The sequence below is a fragment of the Symphodus melops genome (genome assembly GCF_947650265.1).
Source record: "Symphodus melops genome assembly, chromosome: 14".
In the NCBI taxonomy this organism is placed as follows: Eukaryota; Metazoa; Chordata; class Actinopteri; order Labriformes; family Labridae; genus Symphodus; species Symphodus melops.
In genome coordinates, this window is record NC_136704.1 from 64,473 (window position 1) to 80,568 (window position 16,096).

The 16,096-nt window shown below is 42.2% G+C and overlaps 2 protein-coding genes across 2 annotated transcripts in view; both read right to left on the reverse strand.

Annotated features, from left to right (window-relative positions):
• LOC306835072 (uncharacterized protein) overlaps window positions 1-16,096 on the reverse strand; it is a 333,943-nt gene that overhangs the window by 55,349 nt on the left and 262,498 nt on the right. The gene's annotated exons all lie outside the window — the stretch shown is intronic.
• Window positions 11,009-15,839, reverse strand: LOC306835119 (stonustoxin subunit alpha-like; the record flags this gene model as incomplete). Its single annotated transcript, XM_079361548.1, has 3 exons — window positions 11,009-11,556; window positions 15,495-15,541; window positions 15,661-15,839. Coding segments are annotated over 3 exons (774 nt in total), but the record flags the coding sequence as incomplete, so codon positions are not given.

A 16,096-nucleotide genomic window follows, 5' to 3' on the forward strand; every position in this document is an offset into this window, starting at 1 on the left:
TGACTGGGGTCAAACGGTCCTGACTGTTGTTGGGATCAGGATCCATGTACACACTGGATCTGATGGTGTCTGCCTGACTGGGGTCAAATGGTCCTGACTGTTGTTTGGATCAGGATCCATGGAGGGACAAATTGTGTTCTTAAGGTCAAATGTTGTTCTTAAGGTCAAATGGTGTTCTTAAGGTCAAATGGTGTTCTTAAGGTTAGAGATTTGTTAACGTCAAAGACAATTAAGGGGTCTATTTGGGGTCATTCCTTAAGACAGTGAAAGATAAACAATTTGGTATTGAAATGAGAACTGACTAACTCTTCGGATACACTGGGGAGATAACCTTTGAAGTCATATGTCCTGAGGAACCACAGGGGGTGCAGGACTGTAGGAGATGCACACCTGAATGATCAAAGCCTAAATGAAGTTGTAAATGTCCTGATGTTGCTTTGACCAATCCTGCATAAATACTAGGGTCTTTTCTTTGTTCGTGTGGGATCACAATTTGCTCTCGGTCTCTCTCTCTCTCTCTCGTCGATCGCCCCTTTCCTCGAGAAACCACAACATATTTAGTCTAATTTTTCATTTAAGCACAGAAAGTGTTCATAAAGAAAAATATGTAAAAGTGAAGGCCAAGTCTCCCATTGGTCAGCATCCTGGGCCCTCCCCCTCTCTGCCCATGCTCTGATCCATCTATGAGCTGAAGTACTAAACTAGTTGTATCTTCTGAATGTCTTCACTGCACAGTCTGGAACTGGGACATGAATCACTGTGTGAAAAAGTCTGTCATCATCTTGTTGTCATTTGATGAATTCTATCATTTTTATATAAACTCTTTTCTGTCTTTGTTCTGCTGAAACATTTGAATTAATCCTCGAGCATCAATAAAGTTTGATCTTATCAGAGGAGGCGTCACTGCAGGACTTTGAATCATAAAAGGATTAAAAACAACCTTCAAACACGTCCATCAAGTCATTGATTAACCAAGAACACAGTCAGCTGATTGACTTACAACAACTTCTTATGGATTTGATCAGAATGAGTTTCACTGTAAAAAAAACTTTATTAAGAAAAGTATTTAAATCAAAATGATGTTCAGAACAACACTCAAATATTTCAATCACTGAAGATCAAGTGATGAACTCAGTGACAGAAACTTTCCAGAGCGGGCTCGTCTTCAGTCCACCTGTTAGCATGTTAGCATGGTTAGCATAGCCTGCATGGTGACTGAGGGTCATTGTGTCTCCTTCACTTCTACTGTAGTCAGAGCAGCTAATGAACCTGGTGGCTAACTGTTAGCTTACAGCTCTTTAGACACTTAAACAGAGAGTCTTAAAAACAGGTAAAAGTGTCTCTTACCTTCAACAGAGAACAGATCTGCGTCACAACAGGACAGAGTCTCCTGACACCAGGAAATACCAAAGTCTAATAATCACCATAGCAACAGGGAGTCAAAGGTCACAGCTTGATACGTGTTTATTGAAGGAAGCTGGTTTATGGTGTCAGATTGATCCTTCACTGCTTTGATATCTGATATCCTGTGTGATGATAGAAGTTGATGACAGTGTAAGTAAGTAAATGTTATTTATATAGCACCTTTCACAGACAGAGGTCACAAAGTGCTTCATAACAAAGTTTAAAAAAACATCACACGTAATATACAAAGCCAAGACAATCCAAAAGTCCTAGCAGCCCTAAAAGGAGTTCATTAAAAGCCTGGACAAATAGAAGTGTCTTCAGTTCACTCTTGAAGGTGTCAACTGATTCAATAGAGCACAAAGACGGTGGAAGTTCATTCCAGAGCCTCGGAGCAACAACCTGGAAAGACCAGTCACCTCTAGTGCGATATAGAGCTGGAGGGACTGAAGGATTAAAGTTGTCTATTTAATCCTTCTCCTAAATGTTGTAAATATAAATCTGACTCCTTTAAATAATGACCTTGAATCTCTCTGTGCATTCTTTTGATGGGATGAGAGGAATGACTGAAGACGTCTCTTTTAGGTTAACAGAGTTTATGAACCTGATGAATCAAGAATAGAAGTTACAGAGTCTCTGGGTTCAACACTACGTGTCCCTGACCACAGACAGATACCTGGTCAGTTCATGAAATCTGAGCCCCAACTATCTTTCCCTGAACCCTTTTATACACTAGACAGAGAATATCTAACCAAATAATGCATTCAAGAATGTGCGGTTTCCTTCCTCTGATTGGGGCAGCTTTCCAAATTTGTTTCCTGATGTTTGGTTCCCCTTCTCTCATTGGTGCATCAAACTCCTGAATCCTTTGTCCTTCTGTAGGGGAAGACACATCCTACCTGTTTCTTATCACAACCTGACATCTAGTCTAGTAACTAATTCTTTTTAAGGCGAGACACAGCAGGCAAAAACACCCATTTTTTATGCACTGATCATTTTTGAGATTTTGGGCTTATTCAGTCCCTGAACATGTAATCTTTCAAACTACCATCAAGAAGTTATCCAAATAACACATTAAAGTGTATATTTTAATACATTTTGTCTGGTCGCAGCGTTAGATTTCGCGCAAATTTGTCCGAAAGTTAGCATTCTAACAGGACGTGCTGTGTGACGGCAAGTCTCTCATGCCCGTCATGACTGATATCTCTGTAAAGCTCTCTCTCTACTGCACAACACTATGTAATCCAAATGAGGACACCAGCAACCAATCATGAAGGTTTAATGGGAGGTTTAATGCTAAGAACGTAATCTCATTGGTTTGTGTTGGTTTCTGATAACGTGATTTGTTCAGACGCATGGTGTGAGAGCAAACATAGTTAGGGTGATTATTAAAGTGAGCGGTACTAAGTAAGGTGACTGTTCAATATGTATTAAAATGTCCAAATGGAGGCTGACTCTGAGGTCAGCAGTGCAGATGAGAAGTGAGAGAGAGAGAGAGAGAGAGAGAGAGAGAGAGAGAGAGGGAGAGAGAGAGAGAGAGAGAGACAGAGAGAGAGAGAGAGAGAGACAGAGAGAGAGACAGAGAGAGAGAGAGAGACAGAGAGAGAGAGAGAGAGAGACAGAGAGAGAGACAGAGAGAGAGACAGAGAGAGAGAGAGAAACAAAAAGAATGATAAAATATGAGTCCAGGAGTCACTGTGTGATTTTCACCTGCCGTGACAGTGAGCTGCAGTACAGTGTTATGGCCTATAGGGGGACAAAAGAGTTCTTAAGTCTGTCCGTGGAGAACAACTGTGACAGCAGTCTGTCACTGAACTGCCTGGTGAAGAATACAAATACTGAGTAAAATGAATCTACCAGCAAAATATATTTGAAATGAGATGTATGAAGTAATATAGAAGTCTCATTTCAAGACAGTCAACAAGTAGATTTGTCAGGATAATTGTTGACTTCTTACAAACAATGCAGGCCTTCTTTTTAGCTTTATTTTCATTGAAAAAGATGTTGATCAGGGCAATTCATAAGAAATTAAATTCTTATGTTATTTTTTATTTCAGTCTAGATATTGTTGTGTTTATAACCATGTTAATGCTCAATAGTGAATATTCTTGTTTCTTCCTCTTTTCATCAGTGTATTATTATTATCCAAATGCTTTGGGCATTTAGAAACTTCACCTGTTATGTTCAAGTGAACTGGAGTGTTTGTTTCCCATGTTGGTTTGTGCTGCTGTTAAAGCTGTCAATGGAACCCTGCTGGGGAGAAAACAACTGTACCAGTCTTTGTCCTTTGGTGCACTTTGTTTGGACTCTAGTTACAATATGAACTACAGGATCTATGACTATACTTAAAGCTAGCGAGAGGCTACATACATAGACGGGCTCATTTATAAAGTGACATGCTCACCTGGGCTTTGGTCCTGAGCATCTTGTGAGATATGACAGTCCAGTATCTTCTTTGTTTAGCCTATAGGTATTATCATGCCCACTCTGAATTCAGACACCACTACAAACTGGAGAACTAAATGGTTCTCTTGAAAATAAAAATGTGCACTAGGAAAAGCCCAAACTGCTTTTGATACACTTTTGATCATTTATCATATGAATATAACCCACATGCACAAATACTATAATATCAGACTATCTATTCTGACTAAAAGATCAGTAATATCTGTCAATAGATACAAATGTAAGAAATACATAATAACATCAATTATAATATAAAGTATACACACATTTTCTGTCCACTATCAGCAGCAGAAGTCATATTATTTGAATAAAAACATGTTTACTTGTTTTTTCAGAATGTAACACTGACTGCTGGAACAGAACAGAACAAAACAGGAAGTCATAATGGTGATACTATGATGTCATAAGGAGATGATTGGAACGGTTCAAACCATATATTGAGAAGTTTAGTAGCTTGTGGTCAGTTCTTATTTATCACCGACAGAGAGAGACACACATTTGAGGGGAGAGTTTCTTTCTGAATTTTCTAAACTTTGTGCTTGAAGTGTGTTTGAAGGGGCTGTAAAGATCTTTAAAGACATGGATTTGAGCATGGACACAGAGAGAGAGAGGGACTTTTCAAAAGTTTCTCTCTCTTGAAAAGGATGACCCAGGTTAGTTGTCCTTAGCTCCCCCCTGAACTTCTACCTTATCATGGTGGGGGAGTTTGAGCACCCGAATGACCCTAGGAGCTATGTTGTCGGGGGCTTTGAGCCCCTAGCAGGGTCACCCAAGGCAAACAGGTCCTAGGTGACGGGTCAGACTAAAAGCAGTTCATAAAACCCCTATGATGGAAACAAGAACAAGGACCGTGACGTCGCCCGGCATGGCGGAGCTCGGGCCCCACCCTGGAGCCAGGCCTGGGGTTGGGGCCCGCAGGAGAGTGCCGGGCCTTTGCCCGTGGGGCCCGGCAGGGTTCAGCCTGAAAGTACGACGCGGGCCCGTCCTCCTGTGGACTCACCACCCGCAGAGGAAGCCGTAGGGGTCGGGATCTCGGATACAAGCGGCCGAAATGGGCTTCCTCAGAGATAGGGTGAGGAGCTCCGTCACCAGGGAGGAGCTCGGAGTAGAGCCGTTACTCCTTCACATCGAGAGGAGTCAGTTGAGGTGGTTCGGGCATCTGGTCCGGATGCCCTCTGGACGCCTCCCCTGGGAGGTGTTCCGGGCATGTCCCTCTGGGAGGAGGCCTCGGGGTAGACCCAGGACACGCTGGAGAGACTATGTCTCTTGGCTGGCTTGGGAACGCCTCGGGGTCCCACCGGAAGAGCTGGAGGAGGTGTCTGGGGTGAGGGAAGTCTGGGTGTCTCTGTTTAGACTGCTGCCCTCGCGACCCGGCCCCGGATAAGCGGTAGAAAATGGATGGATGGATTATTGCAGAGGATGACCCAGGTGAGTTGTCCTTGTGTTTGAGCTTGTGCCTTGTGACAGATACTTATCAGCTCAGACTTATTGAATAAGACACTCACACACTGAGCTTTAATCCTTCAAGTGTCCCTCTGTTCCCCACAGATATTACAGGAGTATTAATGATGTTAACGTGCTGCGCTCCCCCAGCCTGACAGACAGAGAGAGACCTTTCCTACCCCCCTCCATACCTGCCCACACAGCTTGCATTCTGCCTGTTTACGGTCATGTCCATGGACTCGTCCATTGCCTCATGATGAGGGACTTCAATATGATCTCATTGAATGTGAATGCAGCCTGTCCTTGTATCCTAAAATAACTAGACCAACACGTATAACTACATACAGTTGTTCACTAATCGATAATATATTCACAAATGTTCTCAGCAAAGATCTTCCAAGTGGGATTCTAGTAACTGACGTAAGTGATCACTTACCTGTGTTTGTTCTGTATAACCTAAAAAATAGGAAAACCAAAGATGATACAACTCGTGTTACTAAATGTATTAGATTGTCAAGTGTTAGCGCGTTGAACGCCTTTAAAGTAAGTTTAGCAGATCAGAACTGGGAGCCTCTCTTGGAAGAAACAAACGTGGATGCAGCTTATCAGTTTTTCTTAAGAACTTTTATGACCCTTCTCAAACTACAGAGCGATCTCAATACTACCTCAATTTTCAAAAATATTAGAAAAGCTCTACACAGTCCGACTAGATTCATTCATAGATAAACACAATATTTTAAATGATAGCCAACATGGCTTTCGTTAAAAACAGATCTCCAGCTCTAGTGTTAATGGAAGTTATTGAGGAAATCACAAACAATATCGACCAAAAAAAAAATTCAATAGGCATTTTTGTCGTGAACACACAAATCAATTATTCCTCAAATCCAAAACGATGAAATTTGCGGACCGAATTGAATACAAGACGGCTCAAATGATGTTTAAAATCTCAAAAAAGTCGCTGCCTGAAAGTCTACAAAATATGTTCTTCAAACGAGAAGTCAAGTACAACCTGAGAGGTCAAAAGAGTTTTGATAAACAGTTCTCCAGAACGACCATGAAAAGCACGTGTGCCACGAGACGTGGCGTAGAACTGTGGAATAATCTAGATAAAAACATCAGACTTTGCAAAAACCTGGCACATTTTAAAAAGGTTTACAAAGAGTTTATTTTTTTCAAATATGAACAAAACGAGTAAAACATGAATCATGAGTCTAGATGCTGCTAGAATCTATGGTGAAAGTTTGGTATCTCTCTTCCTACTTTAAGAATTTGTACATTCAAAAAAGACAAGATGTGTGTTATTATGGACCTATCAATGGATTAATTGATGGTAAAAATGTTGTATTCCTCTCTTCTTTATAATTTAAATGATCACTAGTTAATTGTCACAAACTGCTCTTTCTTGTTTGATAAGTCAGGGGTCACATAAGTTCTGGGAACTTCACCCTCCTCCTTTTGAGAGCATTTTCTCCCTGTTTCTTTTATTACCTGAGTAAATCTGTTCTATTATTTTGTCTTCTGCTCAAATGAACTAATAAAATAAAATAAAATAACTCATCAGAAACGAACAGCGCTGTTTTCTGAGGACTCCTCGTTTCCACAGCCGTCTCAACTTCACCTGGATCCCTGCCCTAATTCCTCGCTTTCTCCAGTGCCGCCGGCGGGAGCTTCGCTGGTGGGGGCCACCACCAGGATCACCGGCCGCCAGCATGAATGGAGGTAACCCGGATTTCGGGCCGTCAGCTCATGGAAATGGATAGCCATGATCCACCATGGACGATCTAATCCATAGGAGAGTCTGATGATCATAGACTCGAGCAGAGAGACAAACAATAGTAAACACAGGACAGGTAGAACAGAGCCAGGTGAGCAGGCCAAGCCGAACACAGGCACCATCAGGCCACGTCACTGTCACTGTTGGTCAGCTCTCCTCCCTGCTGTGCTGTGAGGACACAGGTGTCCTCAGTGGTCTGCAGTGGCACTGGCATGTTGCCTGTTTAGCCTTTGCCTTCATCTCTTTGGTTCTGCTCTGCTCTGCCTTGCTCCCTGTGCGACGTTCAGGTGTTTGCGCTCTGAACGTTTGTGTCTCCAAACCTGACATTTGGTACTCTGCTAACTAGTTTGGTATTGCTGGGGATGTGTAAAACTGAAACTAACTACAACTTCTTTACAGCTGTTGTATTGTATGTTGTTGACATCTATTTTACAAGGTGAAATTCACAATTGTTTACAATCCCAGAGTTTTCAGGCAAAGCAGCAGCTGTCAGGTTTTTTTTTGTCTATTGCGTTTTTTTCTCTTTTGTTTTTTTTGCTTTCCCCCCCACACGCGTTTTCCAATGACAGAAGAACTGCAGAGTCTTAAAGATCAGCTGGCTCAGTTAACCGCTGAGAATGAGAGGCTGCCTTCAGAACAGGCGACCCCCGGTAGCTCCAGTGCAGGGTCCTCTGTTGCGCCTGCAGCATCAACTGCCTCTATAACAGAGAGGCTGATGTACAAACCCCGGGACAGGACATGTCCCATGTTCAGGAGTCATACAGGCATTGGTTTGAGTGAATGGGTGCTCTGGTATCCCATGAGATGCAAAAAGTCTCTTAAGCCTTGAAATGGTCACAGCGGATGTTATTTGAGACATTGTAAACACCTCAAGCCACTTTGAAGAGGCGTCGACCACTATCAAGACCATGTGACCCATGAACGGGCCTGCAAAGTCCATGTGAAGCCTTTTCCACACAGCCAGCACCTCTTCAATTCGCGGCAGTGAGTAAGTCTCAGTGTTTATAGCTCTGTTTACGGCTACCTTATAATCGCCACACAAGCGGAGCCCACCATCCCGTTTTAGAACTGGGACCACAGGAGCAGCCCACTCGCTGTGCTTCACAGGGCTGATGATGCCATCTTTCTCCAGACGCTCCAGTTCTTTTTCTACCTTGTCCTTCATGGCAAATGGTAGGACACGTGCTTTGTGGAATTTTGGGACAGCATCAGGCTTTACTGAGATTGTTGCTTTAATGCCCTTTAATGTTCCTAACTCATTTTTGAAAACATCGTCATATTTAGCCAACACTTCTTTAATTGACTTGGGCTTTGTTGTCAGTTGTGCTTTCTGTGACTTTTTTGATCATTTTACAATTTAGTCTGATCTGGTCCAGCCATTCCCGCCCACAGAGTGATGGACCTTCTCCGGCCACTACTAGTAGTGGTAAGTCAGCAGCCTGATCTTCATAGATCACTTTCGCCATGAACTGCCCTTTTACTGGAATGGTCTCCCCTGAGTAGCCTTTGTGGGCTACGCTGCTGCCCTCTAGTGGCACATGTGAGAATGACTTTTCATACACATTCTCTGAAATAATGCTGACCCCAGCTCCCGTGTCAATTTCCATACGCACTTTCATTCCATTTCCATCAAAAATGGCCTTGTATGGCCGTCGACCAGCACCACTTGCATTGAACACGGGATACATGAGAACCTCATCTTCTATTTCATCAGCCTGCACATAGCCAGTCACTTTCCCCTCTTTCTCTTCCCCCTTTTTACGTGCTTTCCTTGTGATGGTCCCCCAGTCCTGCATGCTTTCTGAATATGATAGGGACCTTTTTATCATCATCGACATCATGTGCTTCAAACAGCAACTCCATGCGCTCCACGTAGGCTGACCACTGTTCTTGTTCCGGCTTAAACTCGTCCGGTCTTTGGGAAAAGTATGCCATTTTCACTCATAAAACCGATTTACTCGTCGCCAATTATGTGGTGTACTTAGCCTAAAAAAACCAGGAGATGCACACGTTTCAACACTTTATGTAGCGTACTTGTGGAGAGCAACATCACAACGTGCACAAGAAGTAACATGGGTCCCCGGCAACGACATACACATGCGCAGTAGACAGTATCAAAACTATGGCGAGATTGAAAGGTCAGACAGCCACAAATAATAACATTAATACACCACAGGTGTTCTCTTCCACTGTCCAGCAACATTTGGAGAGGCTGGCCGTGGTGTTGGGTCGGCTGCAGAAGGAAGGTCTGAAGGCAAAGCTGAGTAAGAGCAGGTTTTCCGGAGAGAGGTGAACTACCTTGGGCAGGTCATCTCTGACCAAGGAGTAGCCACTGACCCAAGCACAATCGAGGTGGTAGCCGCGATTATTTTTAGGATTCGCCAGGTGCTACCGTCGATTTGTCGATTTGAGGGATTTGCGAAGTTGGCTACTCTTCTGCACTGCAGGGTGGCAGAGCTCACAGGTAAGCCCTCCAAGGGAAAGAAAGCAGCCCCAATCACTGCTGGAGACTGGACTGAGGAGTGCCAACAAAGCTTTGAAGCCCTTAAGGCCTTAAGGGCCGCTTTCACCTTAGGGAAGATCAACTATAATAATCAACAATAGCACAAGATATCAGCATCCAATCCGGTGAGGGTTCACCCGTTTTGAGGAACTGGTGTTTTAATCATCCTCATAGGACAGCCAGTGAGTATCTCATCACAATCTATTTACAATATCCAACATCCCCCCTTTTGACACATGGTCAAGACCAGGCATCGATTTTGACAAGACAGGGAAAATGTCTTTTTGCAGTGCTGGGAGGCCGTTTACACCAACCCAGAGGCCAGATGAGAGTTCAATAACTTTTCTTTTCCATGTTGTTTTTTCTACAGCACCAACTCTGAAACTAAACATGTGACTTTATATCAGATTGTCTCTCATACAGAGAGCTGTGATCATTTATAAAGATGTTCAACATGTGACTTTATATCAGATTGTCTCTCATACAGAGAGCTGTGATCATTTATAGAGATGTTCAACATGTGACTTTATATCAGATTGTCTCTCATACAGAGAGCTGTGATCATTTATAAAGATGTTCAACATGTGACTTTATATCAGATTGTCTCTCATACAGAGAGCTGTGATCATTTATAAAGATGTTCAACATGTGACTTTATATCAGATTGTCTCTTACAGAGAGCTGTGATCATTTATAAAGATGTTCAACATGTGACTTTATATCAGATTGTCTCTCATACAGAGAGCTGTGATCATTTATAAAGATGTTCAACATGTGACTTTATATCAGATTGTCTCTCATACAGAGAGCTGTGATCATTTATAAAGATGTTCAACATGTGACTTTATATCAGATTGTCTCATACAGAGAGCTGTGATCATTTATAAAGATGTTCAACATGTGACTTTATATCAGATTGTCTCTCATACAGGAAGAACATTAACTTTTTCTGCTTTCTGAAAGTGAAAGCTTTTTATTTTCAAGCTTTGTTTTTGACTTTATCAGAGAGAGATTAGAGATTAGTTTTAAAAAGCTTTATTTACTTTTCCAAGAGAAGTCAGATTACTTTCTCACCAACAGCAAACAGACAACAACCAACAACAAGAATCAAACATGACTCATAAGGTTTAATCCAGATTAAAGGGATCAGATGATCCAGGATCAGGTGATCCGGCTCACTTTGATCCTGTTTGGATCACCCTGATCCAGGTTCAGATTTAAGGATGATCAAATCTTGATGATCTTTTTTTGTCACTTCTTTTTGATTGGTGAGATCAGCACAATACAGACATTACAGAAGGAGGTCCATTATCCCCCCCCCCATTACCAGGCCCCCCAACCATGAAACAGAGCAGCTGGACAGAGTGAACAGAGTCAGCTGATCTTCAGTCAGCAGTGTTTCTCAGACCGACACATCACAGAGACACTGAAGAACCAGGAGAGCAGAACCAGAACCCAGGACAGAGAGGTTCAGTGAATGTGGTGTTGAAGGTGTGGAGGTGGATCAGTGTGTCAGAGGAGACTCTGTAGAAGGACAGAGAGCCAGCAGGACAGTCCACATACACTGCTACTCTGTGAGAGACAGACGAGGAGGAGGAGGAGGAGGAGGAGGAGGAGGAGGAGGAGATGTCTGTTTCTCTGTCTTTGTGTCTGACATAGTAACCTGTATCAGAGCAGCTCAGACTCCAGGACTGATCATTATATCCAAACACACATTCATAACCTCCTCTCCTTCTGATTCCTCTGTAACTCACTGATACATCAACCTCTCCTCTCAACTCGACCTCCCAGTAACAGCGACCAGTCAGACCAGTCCTACACAGCAGCTGAGTCCAGTCTTCAAATCTGTCTGGATGATCAGGATATGACTGAAGCTCCTTCACATATGTCACCTTCCTGTTGTTGTCAGACAGTTTCAGTCTTCTGCTCACTGTGTTTGTGTCCAGTTCCAGCTCACAGGCGTCTGATGGAGAGAAGGAGACACAACACAGCTGCAGGTTATCATCTGTTCATTCATCAACAACTTTACTGAGAGTCCATCAAACAGTTCATATTCAGCACTGAATGATGTTTGACACCACTGAAATGTAATCATCCACTTCTAATCAACTTCACATGGAGTTACCATGCTGTAATCAAATCCTCATTTTACACTCAATAACTGTCCATTTAAAAAGTCCTCTTCTGTTTTTAAATCCACTAAACTGTCAGATTACAGACATGATGTGTAAATGAACAAGCCCCTGTTATTTGATTGTTTTCAGCTTTATTTGACTCTGTTTTCTAACATCACATCCATATGAGTGTAAACATACAGTAATGATGTGCATTCAATATGGATGTGGTTCATATAAAGGTGTATGTTCATAGTAAGTGTAACTTTGATGTTTGTGTGTATCTTCACATGTAAACTCTGTCATTCTAAATGGAGCTTGTTATACAAAGGTTTCTGTCCATACCAACAATATGACGTGTTTCTCTCTCATTTCAACATCTATCTTCTGACTTGGATGTTTCTGTGGACCTGACATTCAAACTCTGTCATTCTGGATATGACTTTGATAACAACATGTCAGACTTGAACCATGTTTCAAACTGTCAACAGCTTTATGTGACATCTTTACATTCAACACTAACTAAGTACTGAGCCATCATGCCCAAGCACTAACACATGTGACATTCAAGTAGCCCAGCACATGACAGTCATGAAATCAAAGGAGTGAATGCATGAATCAATGTCCAACATCAGGGATGGCTAATGGCCAACCACTGTAGTCAACAGCTGGGCCCGAGCTGGGCCCAACACCAGAGACAAGAAGACAGGGCCTTGCTGGGCTGACTCCCTACATGCACTTCAATCAAAGTTTCAATAGAAATGTTCTCACTGTCATGGAGGTATGGTCATGACACATTGCATTGTGGGAAGAAAAGGTGAGAAGGCAGAGACGTTCCTCTCACATGGATTATGGATACTGCTGCTCCTCACTGAATCACTGAGTGACTGAGATGAAGAGCAGAGCTCTCCTTCAGTTAGCAGAGCTCTGCCTCCAAGTCTCTCTTCCTCTCAGTCACTCACTGATTTGTGTCCTGAACGTACTGAAGAGAACGCTCGGGGAAAATACATGGGATTGTTTTTAGCAGCTTTCAGTTTCCACTAAATTCTCAGCTCATTGCTTTATGATTCAGCAGCGGCTGTTCTCAGTACGATGGAGAGCAGAAGGAAACGTTGGGCCGTGTTTCAGCTTATTCAATTCTGATTCACAGACAGAGCTACTGAGAAGAACTGAACACTTTACTGAACTGATTCTACTGATTCAGTACACTGAAAAGAACTGATTCTACCATCATGGAGACATATATTTATCATCTCTACTGACATATTCTTATTCTCTTTGTCATATTGAAGTTTTAGAAAAAACAAAGAAGAAGGAGCTCAAGTCAAATCACTGAAAGAGCAGCCTTGTGTTCTTATTGGAGGACTTATCTGGCTGTCTAAGCCTGTACATTGGAAGGTGCAGAAAGGGCCGTACACTTTGAATGCTCAAGTATTGAAGGTTGTCTGCTGTCAGCTATAAGTCAGATTCAAATGGTCCCGGGTTCCAGGTAGCACCTTGGTTCAGGGGCATTACTTCCCTCTTCTCATGATTCAGCTTGTAGCATGATATTGTAGCATACTCCTCTAACACTGTGAGCAGCTGAGGCACAGACTTTTCTGGCTGTGTAATGTAAATGAAGAAATGGTCAGCATATAAGGAAAGGTTCACATGTTGTGCTCTGTATACAGCATAGTTGTGGGCACATGCCTGATGATTTACAATGATTCTGATTCACTAACATACACATGGTGGTGAGAACTAAATTGGTTGGTACGCACGTGTCATGAATCTGACGGTGATTTTGCCTAAACACTTATTTTATGTGCAGAGTCAGAACATGTCTACACACAGTGACTCTAGATATTGTGCTTAAATGTTCTTTTTCTGCAGAACTTTTGGTTTTGTCACTTTATTGAAGGTGTTTGATCATAATCAGTTCCTGCAGAGCCTTTAATGTAAATATCTGTAACTGTCTCATATATAAAATCATATATAAATATCATATCTGTATAATGTTTCTGCAGGTTTTATGACTTCAGATATTTGACTTTAAAATGTCAGTTTGTGTTTGGCAGCTGTAGCTGTCAGTCATCAGACCTTTTTAATGTGTTTCTTTTTACAGTCAGGATGTGTGGAGCTGAGATGAATAGAGATCCAAACCAACAAACACATGAATAAAGTCTGACTAATCAAAGAGCAGCACAAAGAAGCTGTGAACCATCTGCTGTCTCCAACTGTTCTGTCCTCAGAGGTCACATTCAGCACCAACAGGAGCCTCATTTCCACTTTCACTGTCACACACAATGTGATGTAGTCACAGCCTGAATCAATCCTTGTGTCTGTGGCTGGGACATCAAACTGTCTCCATAGGAGACACATGATGTCAATAACAACAAGAGACTGGATAAAGGTGGAGCAGCCTATCACACAGAGAGGAGAAGGACACGCCCACTTCACAGTGTAAACTCCAGTTTGAGCTGCAGTAAATAAAGTGGAGGTCTGATCCAAAGACAGAAATCCAAAAGTGGAGCTGAAAGAGAACTCCTGTTCTCCTCCTTGGTGTCATCATGTCACTTCTATGGACGTGAACAGCACACATCCTGACAAATATTCACACTTCACATCTTGATTTAGATTCATCAGGATCAATATTTAAAACATGATGTGATCATATTTTCATCTGAGCCAGCCCTTCTTTAGTGTGTCCACCCGTCAGTCAACAGAAAGCTTTAGAAGAAGAAGAAGAAGAAGAAGAGCAGTTTGAAGCCACCGTGATCCATCAGACTAATCAGCTGTTTCATCAGACTTTATTCTATCTGTTGTGATCAACTCTAAACACATATTTATTATTGATCTTCATGGACTCTAATTTCAGATATGTTGGATCACTGTGTTCACTTTGTTTGTGTGTTTTGATCTGAATTCTAAAATCTTTGACAAAAACAGAAACTCAGTTCTGACTGAAATGTTTCTTTGGACTTGAGTTCAAAAGTGACGAGTCCTGTCAACAAATACAAACATCCACATTTCATGAAGTTCAGCTGGATTTGATCCAAATGCTTTGATGGAAATAGAGTCAAATATAATCCTAGTCATCATTGATGGTTGTCAACACAAACTGTTTGTGTTGTCATTGAAGGAAAGGAGCCTCGAGGGTGGAAGTCACAGAAAGTGATGAGAAGAAAGGAGGAGATGAAAACTCATGTGATGTGAAATATGAAGCAGTCCAAATGTTTCTGTGTCTATCTATATCTGTAGTGTTGAAATGATTGTGAAGTGAAATTCAAAGGTTCATTCATGGAACTGCTCGACCTTTGACCTTTACTGTGTGCACAGCCAGAAGACGAGGAGGAGAGCTAGCTCATGTCTTTAAAGGTTTTCTCTTTCTATTTCATCACTGTATTCAACTCTGGATGTTTTAGAGCAGAGAACTTGATGGTGGAGACTCTGCATATTTACATGTTTATGGAAATGACCATCAAATCAAATATAGTTTCTGTTGTTTTTAAATGTGATGAGCTCCACAAGCTTGACCAGGAGCATCCGGCCAGCAGCCAACATCAAAACCATGAATGTCAAAGTCACAAAACAGCACGCTGTAAACTCTACATTTCTGTTGGATGTGATGAATGGTAATTTTCTGATCTCTGGATTATCACTTTTATTTCAGTTTACATCTTTTATTGTGTAATATTTCAACTCTCATCAGTTTCCATCACCCTCACTTTTATCATCACTTTGTGTTACTTCCATCATCCAACATGTGCTGCTGTGTTCTGATGAAGAGAAATGAAAACACACTCACACTTCCTCAGACCAGGTTTCAGTGTGTGCAGTCCACCATGATCCAACCTGGAGGAAGTAACCAGATCAGAATCTACTTCATCCATCTTCATTTAAATCACCATCAGACAAGAAGCAGAGTTCATCATTCAGAAACAGTGAGACAGCTTCTGTGTGTCTGTCTGTACCTCAGTGTCTCCAGTCTGCAGTGTGGATCCTCCAGTCCAGCAGACAGCAGCTTCTCTCCTCCTTCTCCTGGATGATTGTAGCTTAGGTCCAGCTCTCTCAGGGGGGAGGAGCTTAGAGCTGAGGCCAGAGACGCACAACCTTCTTCTGTGATCAGACATCCTGACAGACTACACACACACACACACACATGCGCACACACACACACACACACACACACACACACACACACACACACACACACACACACACACACACACACACACAGGTCCATTCTCAGCTGTTTTACCAGTAACATCCAGACATAACCATGCAGCTGAACAGAGTCAACTTTATAATCTGATACTGATCAACATTTACTCTGCTGGGAATAATCTGTATCAGCCACACACTAACCTGAGAGTGTCCAGTCTACAGAGAGGACTCTTCAGTCCAGCA